Here is a 26,248-nt window from a genome sequence, read left to right on the forward strand (position 1 = left end):
CCCTACACACGGCGGCGTGCGTTGTCGCTTGCCGGCGGAGGGGGCTGAAACTCGACCAACAACCAATCACATGCATCTCCCGCCCCAGACACACGGTTTGATTGGCTAGAGCTTGTACTGGCATATGATTCGATTGGCTGACGCATCCGTCGAGGCGTCAAAAGTAGAACATAGCCCTACTTCTGCAGCGAGCACCGCGAGAGAAGCTACGCTTTGCTCCCACAATGCAGTTCGGCGAATCATGACGTCACCCCATTCAAAGTGAATGGGCAGAAGCTTTGAGGCGGCAACGCACGCCGCCGTGTGAAGGGGCCGTAAGTGTGGAGGCAGGCGAGATCCAGGCTCAGCAACAGAGGACCTTATTTTAGTAGGGAATATGGCTTACACTTCATATTAATAATTGCCAATGAACTAAAATAACATCACTATAATACAAAATAAAAAAAGTGTGGTTTTCCTGACAGTCAGACATATTTCAGTTCTATGACAACTTTGTGTTTTACTTTACTACCAAATCATAAACAAAAATGCTTTCTTCTATAGTTTTTGAAGGTACAACGTATTACACTTTAGAACCCTGACCCAAAAGAGCAACCAGCCGATTCTCAGCCAACTAAGAGGTCAATACTGACATCTTTGACATGCTCGGCAATAATTCATTTTCTTTTGTTTGTACATGTTACTCTAACCTTTGGTTCTTCCCAGCCTGTCTCCAACAGCATATCCATCAGTCACCACCCACGCAGCGTCCCAAACAGAGACACCAGTCACTCACATCAGCAGAGCTCCAGTTGAGCTCACAGACAGATCATTGAGTCTACTAAACGAACTATTTCTATTTCAAATCCAAATCACACAAGCCATCAAACATGGCACCATTGTGACGATGTGGCTTCATGGTAGGAGTACAGAAGAATGACAATTCTTTCTTTGAATTACAAACACTTTTTATTTAGACATAGGCCAGATTAATGACATCCAACTTTTCTTGTAAAAAAGGCTTCCTGGTCATATTATTCTACAAAAACAATGATAATTTTTACATATGAAAAATAAAAATACAAGAAGAAAGATGAGACAAAAACAAATGCAGTGTTTTGACAGCTGCTTCCAAATAGAGCATTTATAAGACAGCAAAGGGCTGCTTATTCTTCATGGCTTCCATCAGTCCATGGTTTGATCCAGGTTAACTCCATTTGTTGAGGGGATTTTAAAAGGAAATGAGAGACAAGCTAATACAATAGCAATGGTATCTATGGAGATCCACTGAACCTATGAAAACTTATTTTATAGGTTCTGTGTTATTGTTGTCAGATTATCTCCCAAATATCCTAAAAGAATACATCTGTGGAGGGTCTCCTGGAGGTTGGGTTGTTGCAGTCTCACATGGGGTAGTTGAGCACCACGTCCTGTTTGGCCAGCTCCAACAACATAGGATCGTCGAAGAACTTACTGATACTCACATCCTCGCTAAGACCCTGCAGACCAACAAACAGGAGGTCAGTCATGCAAAAAGGAAAGGAAACTCTCCCACGCCTGTGAATGATGAACCGGTAGAGAAAAAGCTCACCTTGCGCCTTCGGGTTTTGATCATGAACTCTCTGGCCAGGTGAGGAGCAGGTTGGGGCTCAAGGGGCCGGATCACAATACTCTTGTCCAGGGGGTCGCCAGGGACGATCTGGAGGGAAATAAAAAAATCTAGTTAACCCAGAGAGAAGGAGCGAATGGCAGCTGGTTATGGCTCACAAATGGAACACATCAAATGTTGAGCTTTAACAAACTGAGTGGACACTTTTTAATAGAGGCTCCGACCTTTCACTAAATATCTGATTCAGTTGCAAGTCTGTCACATTGTTACCGAGTCAGGAGTGCGCCCATCAACGTCATGGAAGAAAAACAACGTGCAAGTGCGGTGACTGCTTCATTTTGTGACAACACTGTGCAATGTTAGCAGGTTGAATAAGAAAGATTCAAAGGATTTATTGTCATACACACGGTAGCTACTGTCGTTATGGCAATGAAAAACTAAGGTCCCAGGCTCCTTCAACAATGCAAAATGAATATATATAAGACATAAAAAATAAAGAATATAAATAGTGAAAAAAGAAACATAATTTAAATAGTGCAAGAGAATTTTGCAAGTGTCAAATGTGCAAGTAAGTGTGTAAGAAGTAAACTACATGTAAAATAGAACAAGATGAGAGGAAAGGGGTTTACATCAGTGGCGAACCGTCAGGGCCTTCAAGGTATTCAGAGAATACCCTGGAACACTCAGATAAAACAAACACAAAATCGATTTAATTATATAAATAAAATGTAATAAATGTATATAAAATGAATAAATGAGAATGGTATCTGTGTTGTTGATCTGTAATATTACAGTGTTACGTTGATTTGTTTGTCCTTCTCGGACCATGCACTACGCATTTCAGTAGAAAAGAAAGCAACCAATCAGATCTTGTTCTGGGTCTCTGGGTAGAATATCCTTCAACCAAGGTATTCTACATCCTTGATAGAATGCCCTGGCCGTTGCACTGAATGAGAGCGTACGTTTGGACTGACAGTTTGATCAACCAATCATATATTGATTTGTAGCCAATGGGCGTATTCCTTCAGAGTTCCCCTCGGTTCCAGGGTGCTCTAGAAGGCCCGCTAGTTAACTGGCTCGAGGCAGAGGATCTAGAACGAATGCGACGAAGCAATTCATGCCGTTTTATTGTTTTTAACGTTGAAATGACAAGTGCAACAGGTGAAGATGAAGTTGTTGCAGAATTGTTGCGAGTACCCTTTTCAAGACGACAATTCAGTGAAAAGACGGACATTATAATGGCGCAGCGGGGGGGAGGGGCGGCGGGGGGGGTGGGTGTGTCTACAGAAGGTCCAGTTGTGATAGACACGGTTCGCCACTGGTTTACAGGGATTTTTTTTTAATGATTCACTATTCATTTCTCATGTCATTTTAAGAAGCTTAGAGTATGACCTTCACAACTAAGTCGCATTGTCACAAACATATGACACATCTCCCCCTAATGCAAATAAGGAGGAAGAGAAGGGAAAGGAAAGCTTAATCTGGAACACGTCGGGTAGAGAGGGCTAAATAAGACGTTCCCAGCCTCAGGGGTAGATTAAACTCGAGGAAAAGGGGAAAAGTAATCAATGGAGTGGCTGCAGCCCAATCAACAGATGGATGAGAGCTGCTGACAACAGTAACTCAACACGGTGCTGTTTGCATGATGCCAATACTGGCAGTGAGTAATCAAACTAATGAGGCAGGCTCACATTGAGTTTAATGGGGCAAACAACACAGTTCAGGCACTCCTACGTTATTCTTATTTTCTAGGGTAGTTTAATCAATAGTTTCTGTCGAGGCCCAGAGCAGAGGAGAAGGATCAGTGTCTGGTACAAACTCTGGAGCTGCAAATCAGAAAGTAATTTGGAGAGGGGATAGGTGTCAGACCCCTGGGGCGTCTGCTGGGGAAAACGTTCAGGACTGACAACTTAAGACGAGGTGATTTGGAAATAAATGATCACACTGCACTGAGAGGAAGTCAAAATACAACTATCTATTCTAATCAAATTTGACAAAACAATTCAGGAATAATCCCAGGAGAAATCTGATTTGGTAACTGCTCTCCTAGAGTGCTTTGCTTTATATTTAGTTTATAAAATTAATTGTGTACAATGATTTCTATTTCCCTGGACTGAACCACCATGACAGACAATACATTCAATATTGCAATGCACTGCTTAGGCCTAATAACATTTCTGTAAAACATGCAATACAACCAATCTGTGGTTCTGCATAGTCTCAAAAATGTCAACGATTGTTTTAATGAATTATGTATGTACCCAACGGATCACTTTATAATGTTTGGACAAGCATGTCAATAAATAATTCATGTCCAGTCTCTTGTCAACACTTAAAGGTTCTCCTCTAGGGAATAAAGCATTAAATATGTGCACTGAGGAAAACCTTCTATTTCTTCCAGATGAATGGCTTGCTGTAAAGTAGTAATCCTCCCCCAAGTGGAGTTCATTTCACTGACACAGCTCTCCAGAGTGCAGACACAAACACGTGTCAGACATGATGGACAGAGACAGCTACATTACACCTAAAACGTAATGATTCAGCACTTCACATCAAAAGCTATTTTGCAAGACTGGCAAACATGTGCACAAGGTTTGGTTCCTCTGCTGCTCGGGCAGCCAGCTTTATGTAGGTGAGGAAGTCAACAGCATTCATGCATGTGAGAATAGATACAGGTGACAGTTCTACTCCTACTCTATGGTTTATGCATTAAGAGTAACTTCCTCTGCCACTAGTTGTCATGGTAATGATGTAGGCAGCTGAGTGTTAGCACTAATATAGTAACACACTGACATGGGAATGAATTTGAGGTTTGCACTGCCTACTGTATGCGTGTGTAAATGTAAACTGGAATCACCGGTTGCTAATTCATAAGTGTTAACAAATGTTTGGGTCGATTTCCCTTTCGGTGGAAAGGTTTGTAGTTCACCTCAAAAGATACTTTGCGTGAGCCAAGCAGTTCTTACAATTCTGTCTCAAACCATAGCTCCCGCAAGAATGTGTAATAATTAAAACTTGTTTTCGTGCCTTTATCATACTTTTCTCCAAACTGGCTTTAAAGACGTCTCTTTTGTACGGAAGAGGATTAGGGCCACATGAAGGAAAAAAAATGTTGTTCTGACTTTAATCTCAGAATTCTGACTTTTTTTCTCTCAGAACTAAAAACTTTCATGTGGCCCTAATCCTCTTCCGTACTTTTGAATAGGTCTCCTTTGGTGTAATAATGTATATCAAAGTAGAGCTAAAAAGCTAATATGCGGCTTCAGCAGTTAGTCAAACCAAGTGGAGTTTATTATTCTTAGTAAGTCTTTTGAGTAGTAATGTCCCCCAGGAAAGTGTTTGCCTGCTGAGAGAAATTACAACAAAAAAGTGACTAGAAAGGAAAATGTTCTTTTGTTTAATTTGGATTTTTTTAAGCCTCATATTATTCTCAAGACGGTGGATTTTGCCTCCCGTCACTTCTATTGAAATCTCTTAAGGAAGGGATCTTTTCCCAGCCAGCTTAACAATTGCAGCAACCAATAACTCTTAATAAATAGAATTGGAGGGATGAAACCCTCTTTAATGGTCACACATGCAGAGCACACAGCACACAGTGAAATTTGGCCTCTGCATTTAACCCATCCTAGTACCAGGAGTCTAGTAGTAGGAGCAGTGGGCAGCTATTGTACAGCGCCCGGGGAAATTCAAATGTAAATATGGTTAACCAGTTGAGCCCCGAGCCTGTTTTTCAGGCCTCAGGCTCGAAAAGGACATTCCCAGAACAAATGACTATTACTTAGACCCTCCAGAAAAACGCGATAATGCGATCGCATAATTGACCGCATAATCAGCAAAATGGCGCAGATTTTTAAAAGGGCGCATATTTATTAAAAGGGCACATAATCCCTGCATTATTCCACACAATGTTGAGGGAAAAAAAAGTTAACTCGTCTTGAAGTGAAGTAGTGATGATGATGATGAGGTTGACGCGACGTCATCAGCTCGCGCATCACAGAAGGTAAACAACACCGTAGAGTGAACGTGTGGAACTCACACGAGAGAGAAAACACCAAGATGAAAAAATCTGATCCATCTCATTTACCGACGAACATTTCTGCTACAGACCGGGCAAAGCAGTTCCCCGATGTCTTGCACGAAAGTGGGAGGAAACTATTCTGCACCCCGTGCAACTGTGTGTTGGAGCATAAGAGAAAATCCACGGTGACGACCCACTTTGATTCATTCAAACATTCAAAAATGCTTTCTGCTGCTGCGGACAAGAAAGCCAAACAACTCACGTTCACCGAGGCATCGACCTCCAAAACCCTTTCGAGGGTTACAAGAAACGAGGTGAGAAGCCTACAAGATTGAAGCTGGTCAGATAACGAACAAGTAAATGAAAACAGAATGAGGCGGAGAAGTGTGTGTGTGTGTGTGTGTGTGTGTGTGTGTGTGTGTGTGTGTGTGTGTGTGTGTGTGTGTGTGTGTGTGTGTGTGTGTGTGTGTGTGTGTGTGTGTGATTAAAATAGCCCAATTGCTTTTACAATAAATAAACATTGAATGTGTTTAATTGAATAGTAAAGGGGTTTAACGTTAGTGGCAGGTTGTGTGTGAGAGAGAATAAATAAGACAGCCCAATATTTGAAAAACATTTTTTTAGCATATTTCGCAACTTCCCGCAATTTCACCGCATAAAATCACCTAAAAACCCCGCATGTTTAATCGCATAATCAAGGGTTTTTACCCGCGTTTTTCTGGAGGGTCTAATAACTTCCCTTCTAAAAGGGGTAAATTAATAATCTTTTTTCTCAAAGCAATGATAAACCTGTGAGTTGGATGTAGAAAAGTCAGAATCAATATAGAATTTTTTTATTTTAAAAGTAAATTCAGATTGAACATAGTCCAAAAGAAACATTACTTATAGTGAAAACCACCCTTGAATGATGGGATAGTAGACTAAAAGCTTTAGGAATCCAAAAATATAAGTACCCTGTATCAAGATTGATGCAAAAATAAGTGACATTTGACCTTTTTAGAGAGATTTAGAAGGAAAAAAAACACTTCTGGGGTCATTTGGGTGGATTTTCCATATCTTTGGCCCCTGTCGGTCGATTTTGTTGATTGACACCTCTTTTGAACCGTTAGAGCCAATAGAATCGAAGGGAAGTTCCTAAAATCCATCTAAACATTACCCATTGGTGAATGAGTGATGAGTAGCCAGAATGCCCCGGAACCGGAAGCTGTCATACACTCTCGTAGCTATCGTAGCAGCTAATATTAAATCTCCGTTATTGACATAAAAATGGAATGATGGATTATCAGTAATCATTTCAGACACATTGGATTAACCTATGGGTTAACCTTCAGCATTGTTTTTCTCGTTTTAATGCCATTGAACACAACTTTTGATCAGAAAACAACAAAGGTAAGGTTTTTTTCAGCCGTGTTGCCTGCGTAAAGCTAATTTATTTTGTTGTTTGTTGTCGTTTCGCCGAGAGTTCTGATCGCTCAGTGATGATACTTATATGTCTGGAATCTGTGGAATCTCAGCTTGCTAATCGATATCTTGTTTGTGCAGATACGATAAGTAATAAGGGTATTTTAATGTGAGTTCTGTGCTAAGTGTGTTAGCATTTCTTCGCTCAGGGCTAATTCAGAGCCTTTGTTATTACCCTTATGTTTCGTTTTGCTAAAAATGGTTAATATTGCCTGAAAGCTGAGTTTCTTCCCGTTAAGTGGGTATGACACATGAATAGGTTTTTAAATGTTAAGAAGCCCTCAGACGCTGTTTCTTGCAGATGTTGCGATTTCCCCCCATCCGCGGGGGAATGTGGCTTAACAGGTTAAAGGGCGGGGCAGGAGAATTAGCACCACCAGCTGTTAAAAATATATGCCTATTTTGAATACTAAAAGTGGTGGATGGAAAGGTAGCGGCAATAATAACACATTATGTTTTGCCGATTCTCTGACCCTGGTGATTTGGACGTAAACATGGCTAATATTAGGAGGGCTGTGTTACCTGCCAGTGGTGGAAGACGGACAGCGCAAAGGCCTGTCCCTGTGTGTGTGTACGGAGGTCGGTCTCAAAGCCAAAGGAGTCGATGGCCGGGATGAAAGCCTTAATGGTGTAGAGAGGAGAGCCTGGAATAGGTGCGTCCTGGGTCACATGACCTCTGTTAAATGACAAATACAGAACCACATTTAATAAAAAACAACATTTTCTGTATTTAAATTTCCAGAAATATTGTCAGAGGGTAACATTTCTGCCTTGGTTGGTTTAAAGGATAAAGGAAGTATACAAACCTTCTCCTAGCAAGCACTGTGTAAACAGCAGATACACAATCGGCAGGAGCCTGAACCTCCACAAAGTAATACGGCTCCATCAACCTTGGAGTGGCCTGCGACACAAGGGAGACCGTGCATTAGAGGGAGGACAAAAGCCTGGAGAAACTGGACAGTATACCCATGTACAGCTGACCCATGAATTTATCATAAGAGCAGTGAAAGAGCCAAAGGAGGAGGAAAGACGCCAATATTATATTGGAACGGTATCGCACTACAATTAAAAAGAACGTACGTCAGCAAAACCTGAATCGTAATCAAGGTAATGGAACATTAGAGGAAGTGAAGATGAAAATGAAGTCTGGAGGAGATAATGGCAGATGAGGAGAAGAATTGGCTCAGCAGGATGATCTCACCATGAGGAAAGCGGAGTACACCACTCTCCTGGCTGTGGGGATGACCTGGCCTCCTCCTCTGTGGAGAGGCTCCTGAGCAATGACCGCGTCCAGGATCTTAAACTTGACATTCCTGATGGCTGAGGGCAGCAGAAAGACTGAGTTATAGTAACATAACTGATGAGGAAAAATACATTTTCCCTCTGCACAATGGTAGATATTCTAGGGAAGGTTTAATTAGAGTATTAATGTCATATTTCAATTCAAGTTTATTTATATAGCCCAAAATCACAAATCCTATTTGTCTCGGAGGGCTTCACAAGTCAACAAACACAATTGGCAATGTAAAACAATGTAAAAACAACAAATGTGAGATATGAGAACAAATGTTTATTCCTTAAACCAACATGTTTCAGGGGGGGAAATAACTCACGCTCATCACACAGAGGCCCCTCCCTGGTGCCCCACTGGAAGCCCTGAACGATGCTGTCCTTCACTGAGCCGAGCAGTGCCTTGTCCACCTACATGGGAGGAAAGACATCATAACAAGGTGCAAAATCAATCATACTCTGACGGGATGTGCTAATAAAAAGGCTCAATGTGAAGAATAATCCTCAAAAAAGGAGTTTAGACTGTGTCTGCAGAGAACATATCCTCAGCCTTTAGTTTCTCTTTTGATTTCATTTTTCTGGGTGTACACATGTATAGAAATAAAACACCATGGTGCCATAAATCGTAAACAGGCACGCAAGAGAAAGCTACAGAAATGCTGGACACAGCGCTGAAAGAACTCAACCTTAAGAGGCGAAACGCCAAGCAAATAAGGCCCATTCGGTTGTGGTTTGTAAACACAACAGTCAGACATGGCCTCCCCCCCCCCTGGCTCCCCAGAGGGGGAAACCAAGCCCAGATTCTCTGGTTTTGGCTTTCACAAGTCGGGGAGGAGAGGCTATGTCTGACGGTTGTGGTTTGTAAACACAACAAACAAATCCATCTAATTTGCCTTGTTCGTAATCCTTATTTACAATTGTATATAAATGTAAATTAATTGTAAATAAATTGTGTACTTTTTTTGGGTCAATATTCTAAAATGACTGACACTTTTGTTGTCATTCAGGTATGGATTTATTCTCTTTCGGCATCTCAAATCTCAATGTTTTGTGATTGATGGTTTGACAGGACCACCATGGCCTGATTTAGTGTTTGCATCATATCAGTTTTTGTAATCATTTATCTGATGATTGTTTGTCTTGATTAAAAACCGATAACTTTTTTATCAGCAACAAAGCAAAACTGACAAACAGTTGCTTGATCAAGCATCTCTTGTGTGAGGATCAGTACAATATATCACGTCATTTCATGATGTCACCTCTGACTCTGGGATGTTCTTCGTCTGTTAAAATCTTAAATGAAAATACAGTTACAGCTCTATGTGGCGCTTAACATGTGGATTAAGCACTATACAGAGGTGATTGGGTATTGTTCACCAAATTAACCAATAGTTATATAGACAACTAGCATAGACAAAAAGCTCTAGCTGTGATTCAACAAAACTCACCTCGGAGGGCAGCGTGTCGTCTACCAGGATGTTTGGTCCCGTGGTGTCCGGTCCGAAGGCCCAGATGGACCGGGCAGCCAGCAGATCCCAGTCGTACTTTGTCTGGAAAAACTCTCCCAGCTTCTTCCTGTCATGAGGAAACAGAAGCACCCGTGGTTAAAGGAGGTGTGCATGTCGTGTCAGCGGGAACATTAAGGAGATTGGTTGATCGGGGGGGCAGAGAGGGTTAATGGAAGAGGACGAGTAGAGCGAAGGTTCAGTTTAATGGTGTGTGAAGTGTGTCACTTCTTTGGCATTGCTACTACACTCTGGCTTTGCCCAGTCCAGATGGCCTGACAGATGAACCGACTGACAGGAAGCCACACACACACACACACACACACACACACACACACACACACACACACACACACACACACACACACACACACACACACACACACACACACACACACACACACACACACACACACACACACACACACACACACACACACACACACACACACACACACACACACACACACACACACACACACACACACACACACACACACACACACACACACACACACACACACACACACACACACACACACACACACACACACACACACACACACACACACACACACACACACACACACACACACACACACACACACACAAACACACACACACACACACACACACACAACCACACACACACACACACACACACAGGTCACAATGTACAGAAGCCTGACTTTGCTTCAGTATCAAATACAGAAATGCTCTACTGTACAAAGCACTTTGAATTGCCTTGTGTTGAAAAGTGCTATATAAATAAACTTGCCTTGCCTTACATCTAATATCATTTTAAAATAAAATGATGCATCAGCAATGTACACTATTTTAATATGTCTCAGTTTTTTAAGCCCCTTTCCCGCTGACATGGTGAAACAGAAATACAAAATGACTTTGAGGTTGTTTAGCAGTTCTGACAGTTTTCAGAATCTTCTAAAAGAAAATTAGACCCTTAACTTAATAAAAATTATAAAAGCACACCAGACTGATTTAAAACACACCTATTACATGCAGCACATGGTTAAAACCTCCATTTACAATAACAACAAAAACAGTTGACAAATCCAATAACTGCTTTTAAAAAGGTGTATTTTAGCCCTGGGATTTTCACTTCCTTAATGACAACGTTTAATTTAAGAACCAATCATCGTGCCTACATGCTGGCTCATTTCTCCCTGCTCACGGAGGGAATAATGAAAATAAATGGCTCCAATATATGGAGAAACTAATAAGGCTTCTTTCATATCAGACCGGGGGAAATCTACAGACATGTCAAACATGAAAGGCACATTACATTATTTCAATAATTATGAAATCTCTTATAGTCCAATACGTGAACGCATGATGGCGATATTATCTACATCTTACCTGTTCCACGTGATCTGCACCACTTCGTTCTCGATGTCCTCAGCCAGCCCCTTCTCCAAGGGCTCAGCAATCATGGTGATCTTATTCCTGTCAATCACATCACACGACTGTCAGTCACTCATTCGGGAGAAACTCGGCCAAAGGCAAGGACTTACTATGACAATCACTTCTAACAGTGCACAAACTCCCCAATAAAAATAAAACATTCAACATTCCTAAAACTTAAGAGCATGTTATTACAGAGCTGTGAGTTTGTTTTGATAATATAGCAAACTAAGCTTTCTTATAAATGTCATTATAGGTGGGGATAACATCTAAAATCATAATTTGTACGCACTTTTTGTTCGGCGTTTCAGCGAAGCACTTGAGTGATGACGTTTCCACAACCGTTTCGCAGAAAGTCACAACAGGGTCAGCAACCTGTGGATAAAGAGGAACATAATAACATACACAAACCAAAGACTCCACTCCTGTGTAATCAGTTTGAGTTACAGCTGTGTCTTGTGAGCAGTGAGAAGAATTACTTTAATGTCAATCTCAGAGTACATCTTGCGTAGGTCGTGCATGACACAGTCCAGGTAGAGCTCTCCTGTCCCCAAGATAACGTGCTCTCCGGACTCCTCCACCTGAAAGACAAAGACATTCACTCATAATGGTCAACAATCATCTCAGTAACTTAGACGATGCACAACACACAGAGATCAGTTTTTCCTCCTTCAGGCGCCATAATTGTGTGTTTTAAATAAAGAAAGCAATTTTAGGAGGCTACTGCTGGCTAGCCATTTAACCATATCAACTTTAAAAAATGTAATCTCAGTTACCACTTGGATGTTTATACAGAACGTGTTAGAGGGATTACAATTTGTATTTGTCCAAACTCTTTTCACAGAGGGCCACATACAGAAAAATATACGAAAGGCTGGGCCACTCACGAGAGGTACATTGCCTCATAAGTTATAACATTGAAAAATCAATCAAATGTAGGTAAATTATGGTTGATATTGATGAAAAAGAACACAAAGCTCTCCGTAGGGTTTCAAGTATTGTGTTAGCAGCTCATTCCTTAAAACAGGAGGATCAGATTGCTCATAAGAGGAAATATGAAGGGTATATTTCAAGGTTGTTATGTAAATGTGTTATTGGGCTTTTTTCTTATCAACTAAGATTTGTTAGAAAATGTTTTCAACTTTAATTGACTGAATTTATTTGAAAATTGGGCTTATTAACCCGTTAAGCCTTGAGCCTGTTTTTCAGGTCTCAGGCTCGAAAATGACATTCCCAGAACAAATGACCATATCTTCGCTTCTAAAAAGGCGTAAATTAATAATCTTTTTTCTCAAAGCAAGGTTACATCTGTGAGTTGGATGTAGAAGTGTCAGAATCAATATAGATGTTTTTATTTTAAAGTAAATTCAGATTGAACATAGTAAATAAGAAATTAAATTATAGTGTCCGTCCGTCCAAAAAAAAATTACTTATAATACATTTTAGTTTGAGGCGCCTTTAATGACACCGTACAATTTGTAAAAAAAAAAAGATATAAAACGCTAATAGACAACAAAACATGATAAAAACACAAACAGGAAATCATGGAGGAGACAGTCAAGTGGACACAAATGAAACATATAATGGGGAGCACTACAGTGAGTAGGCAGATTTGAGCAGGTGGGTTTTTAATTGGGATTTGAATATGGTGATTGTGTCTGACTGTCGGATGTGTGGGGGGAGGTAGTTCCAGAGTCTGGGAGCAGTGCAGCTAAAAGCCCGAGCACCCATGGTGACGAGGCGTGGGGTGGGGACGGTTAGCAGACCAGCAGAGGAGGAGCGGAGGGAGCGAGAGGGGGTGTACTCCTGAAGAAGGTCAGCAAGATAGGGGGGGGGGGGGGGGACAGGTTATGTAGGGTTTGTAAGTGAGCAGTAGGTTTTTGAAATTGATACGGGATTGAACGGGGAGCCAGTGGAGTTGGATGAGGATAGGGGTGATGTGTTCTGAGGCCTTGGTGCCGGTGATGATCCGGGCTGCAGAGTTCTGTATGATTTGTAGTTTATTGATGAGCTTGGTGGGAATGCCTGAGAGGATGGCGTTACAGTAGTCGATGCGGGATGTGACAAATGCATTGACCAGGACTTCAGTGTTTGATTGAGAAAGGGATGGGCGGAGTCTGGAGATGTTGCGTATGTGGAAGAAGGCAGTCCGGGTGATGTTATTTATGTGAGGTGAAAATGAGAGAGAGCTGTCCAGGATGACACCAAGGCTCTTAACTTGGCCAGAGAAGGGGATGGAGTAGCCATCAATGATGAGGTTGGAGGCAGGGGAGGTTGAGGTTTTGGAGAGGGTGGTTTTGGTGCCAACCAGCAGTGCTTCGGTTTTGCTGCCGTTGAGTTTTAGGAAGTTCCTGCTCCTGATGTCCTGGAGGCAGTTGGTGAGAGAGGTTGGGGGGAGGGCAGTGTTGGGTTTTCTGGAAATGTAGACCTGGGTATCATCCAGAGGTGGGACCAAGTCATTGTTTTGCAAGTCCGAGTCAAGTCTCAAGTCTTTGCGCTCAAGTCCGAGTCAAGTCTCAAGTCATTGTTTTGCAAGTCCAAGTCAAGTCTCAAGTCAGGATGGGCCAGTTCAAGTCAAGTCCTAAACTTTGACAAAACGAGTCATAAACAAGTCATTATATGTTTTTCACCAAATGTAATGACATCAATCAACAGAATAATACTTAATAATCAAACTGCTCTTTATTAGTCACATTAATAATTTAATAATCCATTTTCTCTCTGCTGGTAAAGTAACGTGTGTTTTCTAATTTAAGAGGGATCAGTAAGGTAAGGCTACCGTGACGGTTTGATTCAGAAGGAGTTTAATGTATAAGATCCCTGATGTTGAGGTAACCAGAACGTTTATTTCCACTGTGTACAACATGTTATAAGGGACCCACAATCTATCTTTATGCAAGGGATAATGTGCAGCGAGGCGTCTCTATGGGGAAAAGAACACCTGAATCTAATCACTTACAAAGTAAATGTATTCATGTTCAACATAAGAACAATGACTGAACACAACAGCGTAACAGTACAGAACTGTGTTAGCGTGTTAGACAAAAAGTGTGTCTGTGTGTGTGTGTGTGTGTGTGTGTTAGGGCTGTGCAATTAATCATATTTTAATCGCAATTACGATTTTGGCCTGCCACAATTACGAAAACAACATAATCGGAAAAAAAGATTATTTTGCTTTGCTAGGTTGTGACAGAGCACCACAACATATTTGATCTAATTAATTTGTTAGTAATGTATCATTTATTTAATTAATTTTTGTATTGGTTTTTCCAGTTGAATTATACGTTCAGGGTAATCAACAGTTAAAACGATACTGTTCAAATTATTATTTGTTTTAAAGTTCAATAAATGGATGTTTTCAAAGTCAATGAATAATCATGATATTAATTATTGACCAACATAATCTTGATTATTGCCATAATCGAGCAGCCCTAGTGTGTGTGTGTGTGTGTGTGTGTGTGTGTGTGTGTGTGTGTGTGTGTGTGTGTGTGTGTGTGTGTGTGTGTGTGTCTGAGAGAGTGACAAGAGCTATATTCAGAGCTCTGCTGCCTTGGCTACACTATTTCATCGTTGCTGTTGTATGATTGGTGTTTAGCTACGGTATTTAGCGTCTACAGCACCTCCGCTTTTAGGGTTGACGTAGACCCAAACTTCGCCCGGAGGTCCCCCGGTGTTGTTGCGGGAGCTGCTGCATTAGCTAACGCTCCACTAGCTAACACTACATTAGCAAAACAAACACTAATTTATTTTGCAAAAGATGCAGCGGGCTTCAAACACGTTCCCTCCACTGGTTTCAACCAAGCACTAAATTAGATGTGTTCCAACCAAATACGGTTGAACTTACACTTCCCCATATTTATTTGTAAGTAGATTCGAAGATAGGCTACATGAGCTGAAGCTTGGTTGCTAGGTTACTAGCTGGGTGTTCTCCAATAAGGGGCCGGGGGAAACAAAGTTAGTGATTACTGGTTCCATGTTGATTTAATTCAATACAAATTGTTGGGGGGAACTGAAAGGCTATTACCGTACTGGTTACTTTGCAGCCCGGACATTTCCCCCAAAACACATTAAGACGCTATCGCAACATAGAAGTACCTTTCAAATCCGATAATTTTTAAGACCTTCTGAATCATATTTAAGACCTTTTTAAGGCCTTAAATTCTGATTATCAAATGTAATACTTTTTAAGACTTGTTAAGCCCCCGCGGGAACCCTGATTGTAACTTTTTTAATTGTCTGAACTGAGTCCAAGTCATGTGACTCGAGTCCACACCTCTGGTATCATCGGCGTAACAGTGGAAATGGACATTATGATGACGAGGATAGTGCCAAGGGGGAGTAGGTAGATAATAAACAGAAGTGGACCCAATACTGACCCCTGAGGAACACCATGTGAGACAGTGGAGCAGCTTGACTGGTGGGTGCTGAGAAGGACATATTGTTTTCTGTCTGTGAGGTAGGATGAAAACCATGAGAGTGCAGTACCAGTGATCCCAATGTCTGTCAAACGTTTGATAAGCAGTGGGTGCGAGATGGTGTCAAAGACAGCTGTGAGGTCAAGGAGGATTAGGATGGTGAGCAGTACAGAGTCAGCTGCACGGAGGAGGTCGTTAGTGATTTTTACCAGCGCTGTTTCGGTGCTGTGCTTTGAGCGGAAACCCGATTGGAAGGGTTCATGAAGGTTGTTTTTGTCCAGGTGTTGTTGAAGTTGGTCAGCAACCACTCTTTCAAGGGTTTTTGAGATGAAGGAGAGGTTAGAGATGGGCCTGCAGTTGTTCAGGTCATCTCGGTCGGCTCCAGGTTTTTTGAGTGTTGGTGTTATTGCAGCAGTTTTGAGGTTTGGCGGTACAGTTCCAGTTGTGAGGGACGAGTTAATGATTCTTGTGATCAAGGGGCAAGTAGAGGGCACACAGGCTTTAACGAGGGCAGTGGGGAGTGGGTCAATCTGACAGGTAGTAGGTTTGGATTTACGGATGAGCTCAGTGATGGAGAACTCAGTAGCTGCCGAAAAATTGGACAGGGTGGGGATTGGCTGGTGGAGCTCAGCCACTGTGGGTCGTCTTTGGAGGTGCTAGATGCAGCCAGTTGCAGGTGGATGGTGTTGATTTTGCTATTGAAGAAATTCAGAAAGTCATTGCAGTCATCAGATGAGATGTCTGTGGGGAGGGTTGTGAGAGGTTGAAGTAGGTGTCTGACGGTTGAGAAGAGGTTTCTCGTGTTACCTTTTCCAGAACTGATGAGGTTGGAGTAGTAGGAGGACTTAGCGGTGGTGAGGGCGTTCTTGTTTTATAGTGAAAACCACCCTTGAATGATGGGATAGTAGACTAAAAGCTTTAGGAATCCAAACTATAACATAATAAGTACCCTGTATCAAGATTGATGCAAAACAAGTGAAATTTGACCTTTTAAGAGAGATTTAGAAGAAAAAAAAACTTCTGGGGTCATTTGGGTGCATTTTCCATATCTCTGGCCCCCCCTTGCTTGCTCGTTTTGATGATTGAAATCTCTTTTTAACCGTTACAGCCAATAGAATCGAGGGGAAGTTCCTAAAAATCCATCTAAACATTACCCATTGGTGAATGAGTGATGCGCAGCCAGAATGCCCCGGAACCGGAAGCTGCGATACACTCTGGTGGTTATCATTAGCAGCTAATATGAAATCTCCGTTTTTGACATAAAAATGGAATGATGGATTATCAATAATTTTTTCATAGTGACAGACACATTGGATTAACCTTCAGCAGCGTTTTTATCGTTTTAATGCCATTGAACACGACTTTTGATCAGAATAACAGCTAAGGTGAGACGATCTACCGTGAATGATACCAATACCTATAGAATCTTTGGAATCAGCTTTAATCGGATATCTTGTATTTGCAGTTACGATAAGTAATAAGGGTATTTTTACCTTGAGTTCTGTGCTAAGTGCATTAGCATTTTTTCGCTCAGGGCTCATTTAGACGCTTCTTGTGAGACTTGTGCTTTTTTTCGGTAAAAATGGTTCATATCTTCAGTTAGCTGAGTTTCTAACCGTTAAGTGAGTATGACACATTAATAGGTTTTTAAATATTAAGAAGCCCTGAGGCACAGTTTTGTGAAAAAACTACCCGCCGGACCCAGATTAGGGTCCTCTTGGGCTTAACACATGAATACTGTGTTATATTTTTTAACATATATATGTAAGAAGTACAATAAGAGATATTTAATTTGTGGGCCATATTTCATTATACTGTTTGAATTTGCTGAGGGCCGCAATGTTCTTGGGGGTACAGTGTACTGTGACATACCTTTGTGGTGAGCGACGGGTAGCTCTTGTTGACCTTCCTCAGTCCGTCTAACATCTTGGGCAGCTCTGATGGGTTGACCGGCTCCACTGCGATCTTTATAACCGATGCCGTGTTGAACTTCAGGGATCTGAAAATCTGAGCCTGTCAACGAAAGTGGAAAAGTCAAATATGCTGTTCCTCAAAAGGATATTTTTGGAATGTATTTCTTAAGTCTTACCTCTTCATTCCCTCTGGGCTCTGTGATGGTGGCGGTCTTCACGATTGGCTGGTCACAACCTTCGATGAGAACCCAGTTTCCGGCAGGCACTCGGTTCACTTCAATTTGGTATCTAATAATGTGGATAGCAGAGTCAGATTTAATTCAAACAAACATTGATTTATTACTCTACAGACATAAAAAAAACAGTCCTAGAGCGTACCTGGCAACTGAAATCCAGAGACGGCCCACAGTGCAGACCTGGGAATCCTCCTCGTCTTCCAGGGTGTAGTTCTCTCCTAAAACCTTGACGGGCTGCCCTGAATGAATGGTCCCACTCAGCACTCTGCCAAACGCGTGGAATTGGACCCCATCCTCTGTGCTGTACATCTTAGTGGTGTGGCACATCAAAGGACCCTGAGGGCGACAGGCATGAGGTGAGCAGGAAAACAAACAAGAGAGAGACACAAAAGGAAAGTCTTACCACAGGAATCTAAAGTTGCTTCCTAAAAATACAAAAGGAATTGGACGAAGGGAAGTAGGCCTTTTAATGAAGCTTGGAAACTGGTTATTTAACAGCTTGTATATTTCAAGCCAATTAAAACAACTCATTGCCTAAATCTATAAGAGCAGCTGGAATACTATTGACTGCAAATAGAAACAGATTGCTGCTATTTGCAGTTAAAAGTGGCGTGTCTGTTTCTCAAACGGAAGACTTGTGCTCTGCTTCCATTATACTCACATCAGGGTCGCACTCTGTCATGGCCTCCCCCAGGTCCGTTTCCATGCCTCCAGTGTACGTGTGCTCTATCTTGTTCTTGGCCCCCTCCTGTGGTGAGGGGATGTGCTGTACACACATGTCCACAAAGCCTGCAAGAACAGATTTGTGCTCTACTTTACATGGTGTTTACCAAAGATATGACCATTCATCTTCAGATTTAAATAACATTGAGTTAAGCAGCAAGAGTAATACAGTGCCTCTGAAAGTTGCTGCAGAATAGTTAGTTTTTGTGCAAGACATATTTCCTCATACTCAATAACAAATGATACAAATACAAGACACTTAAAATATCGATAGAAACTAGGCCTTACCAGTGAACTCTCCAAAGAAGCGGTTACAGACCAGCCTCAGTAAGGGTCTGATGTTCAGCTTGAGCTCTTCTTTAGTCAGGTGGATCCCCAGCTCATCCAGAACTCTGGGGAGAGATGTGTCCACATCCCCGACCACCTACACACAAAGAGGATTTGGGTGAGGATTACACACTGAGCTAGAGCCTGATGGGGCCTGAATGTACTGAGCTTGCCATGTTGCAGGGTTACACAAAACGTATGATAGACGTGTCCAACCTGTGAGAGGATCTTGTAGAGAGGCTCAAGGACAAATTCCACAAAGCTGCGCTGAGAGTTACTGTTGGGAGCTTTCTTTGAAAACTTGCGACTGAACAACAAAGAGAGAAGATGTCAGGAACCATGATCATATGTGTTGAGAGACAAGAGGCACGTTCACACCGGAGTACTTTTCCCGTACAGTTCCGTTAGTACCCCTTATTTTGCGTTCACACCAAAAAGAGTACTTAGTGCCGGGAACTTTTACCCCCATTTGTAGTGCCTGCTAGAGAGGTGGTACTATCCTGGGGAGAAAAAAGTACCAATTTCTATTGGCTGGGCGAATTGCAAACCACGCCCCGTAAAACTCTGAAAAGTTTTGTGAAGCCGACATTGTATTTGCTGGCATTAGCATTATTAGCATTAGCCCCGCGCACCAACGGAGAGAGAATAACTTATGGCAACACAACAACAAAAAAACATGTGAGCGGTGGAGTGCGTCGGCGTTCTGACGATTTACTTGGAAGGCTTCAGTAGAAGCAGCTGGGAGTCCCAGCAGCTTCTACTGAAGCCAGTCCCCAACTCCGGGGACTTCGGGTGGCAGTGTACGCCGTGAAGTTGTTTGCGGCCTGCCAGTAAACTCAAAGCAGAAGAAGACGAAGTGACGTCAGCGGCTCATTTGCGTAATCTTCCCTCAGGGAACTTATTCCGGTGTGAACGCGATCTGTACTTAGTTCCATGGGGGCACTAAGTACGGGAAAATACTTGGTGTGAAAGCGGCTAATGATTGGCTTAACATTTAGGATTAGCTTTGTATTGAATGACCAATTAGGTACTTACGTTTTGGGGTTAAAATAAATGTCTCCCCAAAGCCTCTTGGCAAACTCATTGTAGTTGATGTCACCTGCAAACACAAAGAGAGGAGTTAGTTGACCTCACTAACTTTATTAAGCATGAAGTGAGAAAAGATGTGCTAGTTTAAGAGATCATGTGGCAAAGAGTCTTACCATAGGTGTCAGAGTAGATCTTTGCAAAGGACCCCAGAGTGAAACAGACACTGTACATAGAGCTGGCGAAGCACACATTTCCCAGCAGAGGAGACACCACCAAGTTCTCATCTGTGGAGTATGTGCTGTAAAGGAAGAGAAAACAACCATGAAGTGTCTGATTTAGAACTGAAAGTGTTAGTCAAAAAACTATTAAACAACTGAGATCATTGGCAATCACTTTGATAATAAAATAATCAGTGGTCATGTTAAAGCAGAATTGGTCAGCCTATTTAAAGAGAGGATGTTATACTTTTATTAGTCTTTATAGACTGAACTGTTTTAATATAAATAAAAATAAAAATAACTGCTTCCCTCCAACGCAAACCATATGAAGCCTCTCATGCACATTATGAGTTTCAAGCATTACCTGAGCAAACCATTGACCTCATCCACAATGTGGCGAAGTTTATAATAAGCATCTGTTGGAGGCAACTTCAGCTCTCCAATGAGCCGGTCCACCTTGTTGATGCAGATGGTGATGGCCATACGCTCCTGAACTGCATGTTTGATCAGGCGCTCTGTGTTCAGCATCACCTGGGCAGAGATACACACAAGTTATATGGAGGGTTGAAGAAAAATGACAAATGTGCAGAAAAACACGTTGACTTTGATAATCTAAAAAGTGAAAATAAGTGACTCACTCCTTCCGCTGCGTCTATGAAGAGGACAACACCGTCTGAGAGGCGGATGCTAGACGTGACTTCATCAGAGAAGTTTACGTGGCCTTTAGGAGAGACAGAAGGTGTAAGATCACGTACACTGCTGTACCAAACACACATTCAGTAAACAAAGCAGTCTTCTGTGCCCAATACCTGGTGTATCCATGATGTTGAAAAGATAGGATTTGCCTCTGGAGTCTGGCAGGACCATTGTGACCGGGGTGCTCTTGATACCAACTCCTCTCTATGAAAAAAACATGAAGTCAAGACGTTTTGTGGCTCAAATTCGCTTGTTGTTTACAGTCCTTTGCTATCCTATATTGTGGTAAGCCAATGTACTTTAGGATATGATAATTATGCCACAATAATAATAAAAAAACTCACCTCCTGTTCTGTAAAGAGGATGTCTGTGTATCGAAGCTGAAAAGAACAAGAGTCATGTTAGTTTCTGCTGTCTTATACAAAATGTAAGTGAAATATTAACAATGATGTGATGTTATAAGATTAGAGTCGACACTCACATCCACATCGTCTCTCTTCCTGATTTCTGGGTGGGTTTGTTCAATCAGGCAGTCCACAAAACAGGTCTGAAAATCATTTAAAAAAACAACATTACATTTCTATGAGTGACAGATCAGTTTAAAGTGCAGCCATGATATTAGCATATGCTACCAAACACTCCTATCATCTAAATGTGTCATTTAAAGAACACGTCCTCTTCAGCAAAATGCCTTAGAGCACTGAGCCCTGTGTGAAGGTTAGAAGGAAATACTGATCAAGAAGCAGCAAGAAGTCAGACTCTAACCTTGCCGTGGTGAAGGTGACCACACAGGGTCACGTTACGAATTAGCTCAGGACCGTCCATCAGATCAGCAAGGAATCTGCCAAGAGGGAAGGGTTTTATTATCACAACTTGAAAGACACAATGAACAGATGTAAATAGAAGATATGTACTGGGAAATACACAACATCAGGTATTTAAAAAAAGATATCAAATAAAAAGATAAAAGTAATCATCTCAAAGGTTTGTTTTTATCTAACAAAATATTCTGCTCCACTCTTCTATTATTTAGCCTTTCAAAGACAAACATTTGTTTTGCATTCAAAAGTCTGTTTGTTCTCCCCCTTGCCATAAACAAAGGGAAACACACAATAATGACTCATTAAAGTGTAAACCATAACATCTCAAATCGAATATTTGAATGTAATATATAGAAATATATATAAAATGATTTACAGCACTATCAAGTAGAGTCCTGCTGTATCAGGACATCATGTACATATTCAGGAATAGGTGACTTACTCCATATCATAAACAGTGGCAGGTAACTCCTGCTCCGTCAGGGTGAACCGCTTGTTCTTCACAGGCTTGATGATGGGCTCTGGAGTGGAGAGAAATCAAAATTATTTGCGTGCTTACTTTGACATCATATGATTTACTGCCATCCACAAACATTATACATTTGTGAAAGCATGTTAATGAACTAAAAACTATGGACATTATTGTAAATAAAGCAAAAACAAACATCACTGCACTTTGTATCTAACCTGTGAGAGGCTGTGTGTCTTCCTCTTGGACAATGGTTTCCACTTCGGGCCCATAAACCTCCTCTGCCGTAGGATAGTACTTCTTGTCTTCATGCAGGACCACCTCCATACCCGGGACATCTTCATCAGCATCAGCGGGCTCATCATCATCATCTTCATCAGCCTGTACAAAGAAAGTTATTACCATGACATAGGAGGACAAACTGGATAAAGAGTACTAACTAGTCATAAATGTTAACAGTGGCTTTAAAGTGTACCTCATCAACATCTCTGTCCTCTGCGTTTAGATCATCTTCATCATCGTCAGAGTCCAGCTCTGGACCGATGTAGTTTCCAAACTCATCATACAGATCAGCCTCCATCTTTTAGAGAACTGAAAGAGGGGTCATGTCAGCATTTTTGGGATTTTTTTGTATTATTGTCAAGGTCAAAAATGAATGAAATCAGGATAACATGTTTTTAAAATTAAATGTGCACTGATGTTACTTTTTGAGCAAAGTATTTTTTTATGTGGACTTTCTTCAAATGTTGGTGATGTGTTTTAAAATGTCAGCAATGGTTTTGTTCAGTTTTTGTGCTAAATGTCTTGTAATACAATATCACAATGTGTTCTCTTTGTCTTCTAACTTCTTAGGACCATATTGGAAATATTACATTTTCAAATAAGCAGGAAAATCATTTGAACATTTGTTTTTGCATCTGATAAAACATAAATACATGTTTCAAAAAAATCAACCCAATACGAAAAGACATTGCTACAACATTTCAGACGTAAAATAAATATACATTTACTTAATTCATTATGGTCTTTCTACCTTTCTCCAGGTAGAAGGTAGTTGAGAGCGGATACTAATGGATGCAACTGGGATTATTTACCATTAATTGTGTTTAGATCAACACATTCTATTGTATTATGAGATTCATAGAAGTGTTTAATTAACTGTTTGATTGTTCTGTAGAACCAATGATAACAGCTAGTAACGTTAGGTAAGTTACCACCAACACAAATGCTAACTTTGCACCTAGCACAGCATGCACTACCAACATTTAGGTATATTTTCAATCTTTTAGATGCTTTTCGTCGACAAAAACTCCTACAAAAATTAGCTGCAGGTAAGAAAAAATGTCGACCCCTATAAACTGTTGGTCTTCTCACGTATATGTTGTTATAAGCCAACAAAACTAGCCTGCTAGCCCGCTAACAAGTAAAGAAATGAATGACTTGGAGGCGACGTTTCAGTTACGTCGTTGTTTAGCTAACGTTAGCTTAGCCTAATTTAGAACTTGTGTGTGACAAAATTGACTTACCTATATTCTCTTATAATGCAGTCAGCAAATAATATTTTCAAAATGATTTAAAAGTTGGGTCTGTATTTCAGAAGATGAATAATTTCCTAAATAGCGCCATGCGTACGAGACACCACTTCCGGTTTTCTTCTTCTGTTGATCTGAGGGTGCCAGGCTGTGAGTGTTCAACGGATGACTCACTACCGCCGCCATTGGTGGAGATTTTAGACGCTGGAAAGTAACTGAATCGAGTCTTTAAAGCACAATTCCAACTTGATTTGCCTTACTAAAACTCCCATAGTGTGATACAATTGCTGTAACTCAAGACCCTTATCAAAATCGTAACACAGGTGAATTAAACACTTTTGTCAAATGTAAAAGTTTTATTTTGAATTCCTTCCCCGGAAGTGGTAGCATGCTATAACGTCTGTCTTGACGTGTTTACAATGTGTAGCATCTAGCGCCCTCCAGTGGTTACGGTGCACAACTACAGTTTAGTTTGTTAAACTTTTTTGATAAGGGTCGGTCCCCCCTTATATAAAATGTACATTATTTGATAAGGATCAACCCTATTATAAAAATGTTTTATTTTGCTAATGCCGGGTCCTCCCTTATATAAAAAAATAGTTTTTTGAAAAGGGTCCCCCCTTATACAAATGATACTCTTTTGATAAGGGTGTCCCCCCCCCCATATGCAACACCTTTAAGATAGAGCACACAGTTAACCGGCTTCCTGTGCAGCAATCATGCTACCAGCCGGTTAAACTACTGCATCACAACTGTAAATAATATTAAAAATGAGTGCATACCAGTGTCATGAGTTATACCTGAGTCACTGCTGCTTAAACACGTGACCATATATGTTACATTGGACACATAAGGACAGTTAACCCTCCTGTTGTGTTCGTTTCCCCCTCCCCCTTACTTTGGTGTTCCCGGTCAAATTTGACCGGTCCTGTTTTAAATGCTCTTACATTAACAAAAAAAACATGAATCATAACCAAATATTATTTAACACCCTTTCAAACTGTAAAGTGTAAACAATGTATCAGATACATGAAAAACTGCAGTAAATATACGAAGAATACACACTGAACATGTATGTTTTTGTGATGTATTTAACATTTATTTTAAAAGAAAAAGCTTTCAAAATAGAGACCAAATTCAAAGACGATCAGAACATCAACATGTATAGTCGTCTGAGGTGTGGTTCTGGGGGAAGGGCGCATAAGACCGGGAAAAATCACCTCCCAGACTCTAGGCTTGTTTGAGACGCGTTGCGGCTCGCCTCGAAAGTAGACGAGAATAGCCGATCGCAGCCGGGGGAGGTCTCAAAAAGCTCGCCTGAAGTCGGAGAGCTCGGAGTCGGCTTCGTCTTCTTCTTCTTCTTCTCTCCGTTTTTTGGCGGATTGCAAACAGCTTGAAGGTGCATACCGCCACCTCCGGAGTCGGCTTGACTCGGTTTGCATTTATAAAGAATGCACACATGTGTTTAATCGTTAATGTCAGATATGTACTAAGTAAATACATTTGTTCCTGCTCAAGATTAGATTCAACTTTATTGTTATTGCACATATTACAGGTACTGAGACAACAAAATACAGTTTAGCTTCTAACCAGGTGCAACAAGCAGTAAAGTGAAAAGTAATGTACACAATAGACAGAATACAATATAGAATGAATTGAATGATGAATAAACAGTGAGGGGTATGAATACACTAGATATCAGCCTGTGAGCAGTATGAACAGTGTGTATGAATATGCTAAGATATATAAAGCATGAAAACGGTAACAGTGCAAGTATAGTATAAAATATATATATATTAATTTCATGATGATAAACATTGGAACAATGTGGAACAATGATGAAAAATGGGAATGGAAGTGGCGACGTAAAACGGACACAAAACAACAACAAACTTTTGCCGAGCCAATTGGAGAGTTGCATCAGCAGCACGTGGTAAAAACCACCAATGAGCGCTCAGCTCGAGATACCAGCGAGTCGTTTCCCATCAAGCATTTCGCTTCCGCAGCCCGTGGAGAGGAACTGCGCCGCCTCGCCGCGCCTCGCTCTCAAGGCTGCGGGCGTCTTTGTCCCGCGAGATTTCAACGTATCATGTAGGCGGGCCTCCAGAGCAAGTCGGACAAAATGACTAACCATCATGCAACGCACTAGCAAGACGTTGATCGCAACTGCGCAGGTCTCGCTTGTCTCAAACAAGCCTTTTGTCTAGGCCTATTGTTGGACGGATACTCCTGCCAGAATCAAAAGACCTAAATGCTTAAGGTGAAATATGACATATGCATACATATTCCTTTGTTGGCTAAACCCTAACGCCATAGGCGTTTCACAAAGATTCAGTCAAGATTTGATTTCCTTTACACACTAAACTAAAATAGTTATGGAAAATATATGATGTGAAGTTAATCCTTATTATTTGCTCCATCATGGTTAATGTCGTTTATGTTCATTTGCAGAAAGTAAATAATATATCCCTCACCTGTTGCCAATTAGCACCAGTTTTTATTTTGTCATACAAAATAATGGATATCATTGTTCCTTTATGATTTTTACATTTAGTTTACTCTATTAATGGTGTTTTCTAGTATTG

The 26,248-nt window shown here is 41.1% G+C and overlaps 1 protein-coding gene across 1 annotated transcript; it reads right to left on the reverse strand.

Annotated features, from left to right (window-relative positions):
- Positions 1 to 925: 925 nt before the first annotated feature.
- eftud2 (elongation factor Tu GTP binding domain containing 2) lies at positions 926 to 23,814 on the reverse strand. Its single transcript, XM_034219969.1, has 28 exons — positions 23,658 to 23,814; positions 22,607 to 22,722; positions 22,350 to 22,512; positions 22,105 to 22,183; positions 21,607 to 21,682; positions 21,323 to 21,388; positions 21,186 to 21,221; positions 20,955 to 21,045; positions 20,784 to 20,866; positions 20,510 to 20,676; positions 20,101 to 20,225; positions 19,934 to 19,997; positions 19,115 to 19,205; positions 18,860 to 18,995; positions 18,510 to 18,637; positions 17,991 to 18,184; positions 17,789 to 17,900; positions 17,572 to 17,712; positions 11,764 to 11,865; positions 11,577 to 11,659; positions 11,240 to 11,326; positions 9,806 to 9,932; positions 8,681 to 8,768; positions 8,269 to 8,387; positions 7,874 to 7,968; positions 7,590 to 7,743; positions 1,571 to 1,678; positions 926 to 1,478 (listed from the first exon to the last, which is right to left on the reverse strand). Exons 2-28 carry the CDS (start codon positions 22,709 to 22,711, stop codon positions 1,383 to 1,385), a joined length of 2,916 nt encoding a protein of 971 aa, XP_034075860.1. The 5' UTR covers positions 22,712 to 22,722; positions 23,658 to 23,814; the 3' UTR covers positions 926 to 1,382.
- Positions 23,815 to 26,248: the final 2,434 nt, after the last annotated feature.

This window comes from Gymnodraco acuticeps, unplaced genomic scaffold (genome assembly GCF_902827175.1).
Source record: "Gymnodraco acuticeps unplaced genomic scaffold, fGymAcu1.1, whole genome shotgun sequence".
NCBI lineage: Eukaryota > Metazoa > Chordata > Actinopteri > Perciformes > Bathydraconidae > Gymnodraco > Gymnodraco acuticeps.

Excerpts from the sequence above, each read along its gene's own strand:
- eftud2 (XM_034219969.1), bottom strand. The coding sequence starts at position 22,711 with ATGGAGGCTGATCTGTATGATGAGTTTGGAAACTACATCGGTCCAGAG. Across the intron at positions 17,901-17,990 it reads CTCTGGATTTCAGTTGCCAG|ATACCAAATTGAAGTGAACC; the intron begins GTACGCTCTAGG and ends CCACATTATTAG. Across the intron at positions 7,744-7,873 it reads ACAGTGCTTGCTAGGAGAAG|AGGTCATGTGACCCAGGACG; the intron begins GTTTGTATACTT and ends GTCATTTAACAG.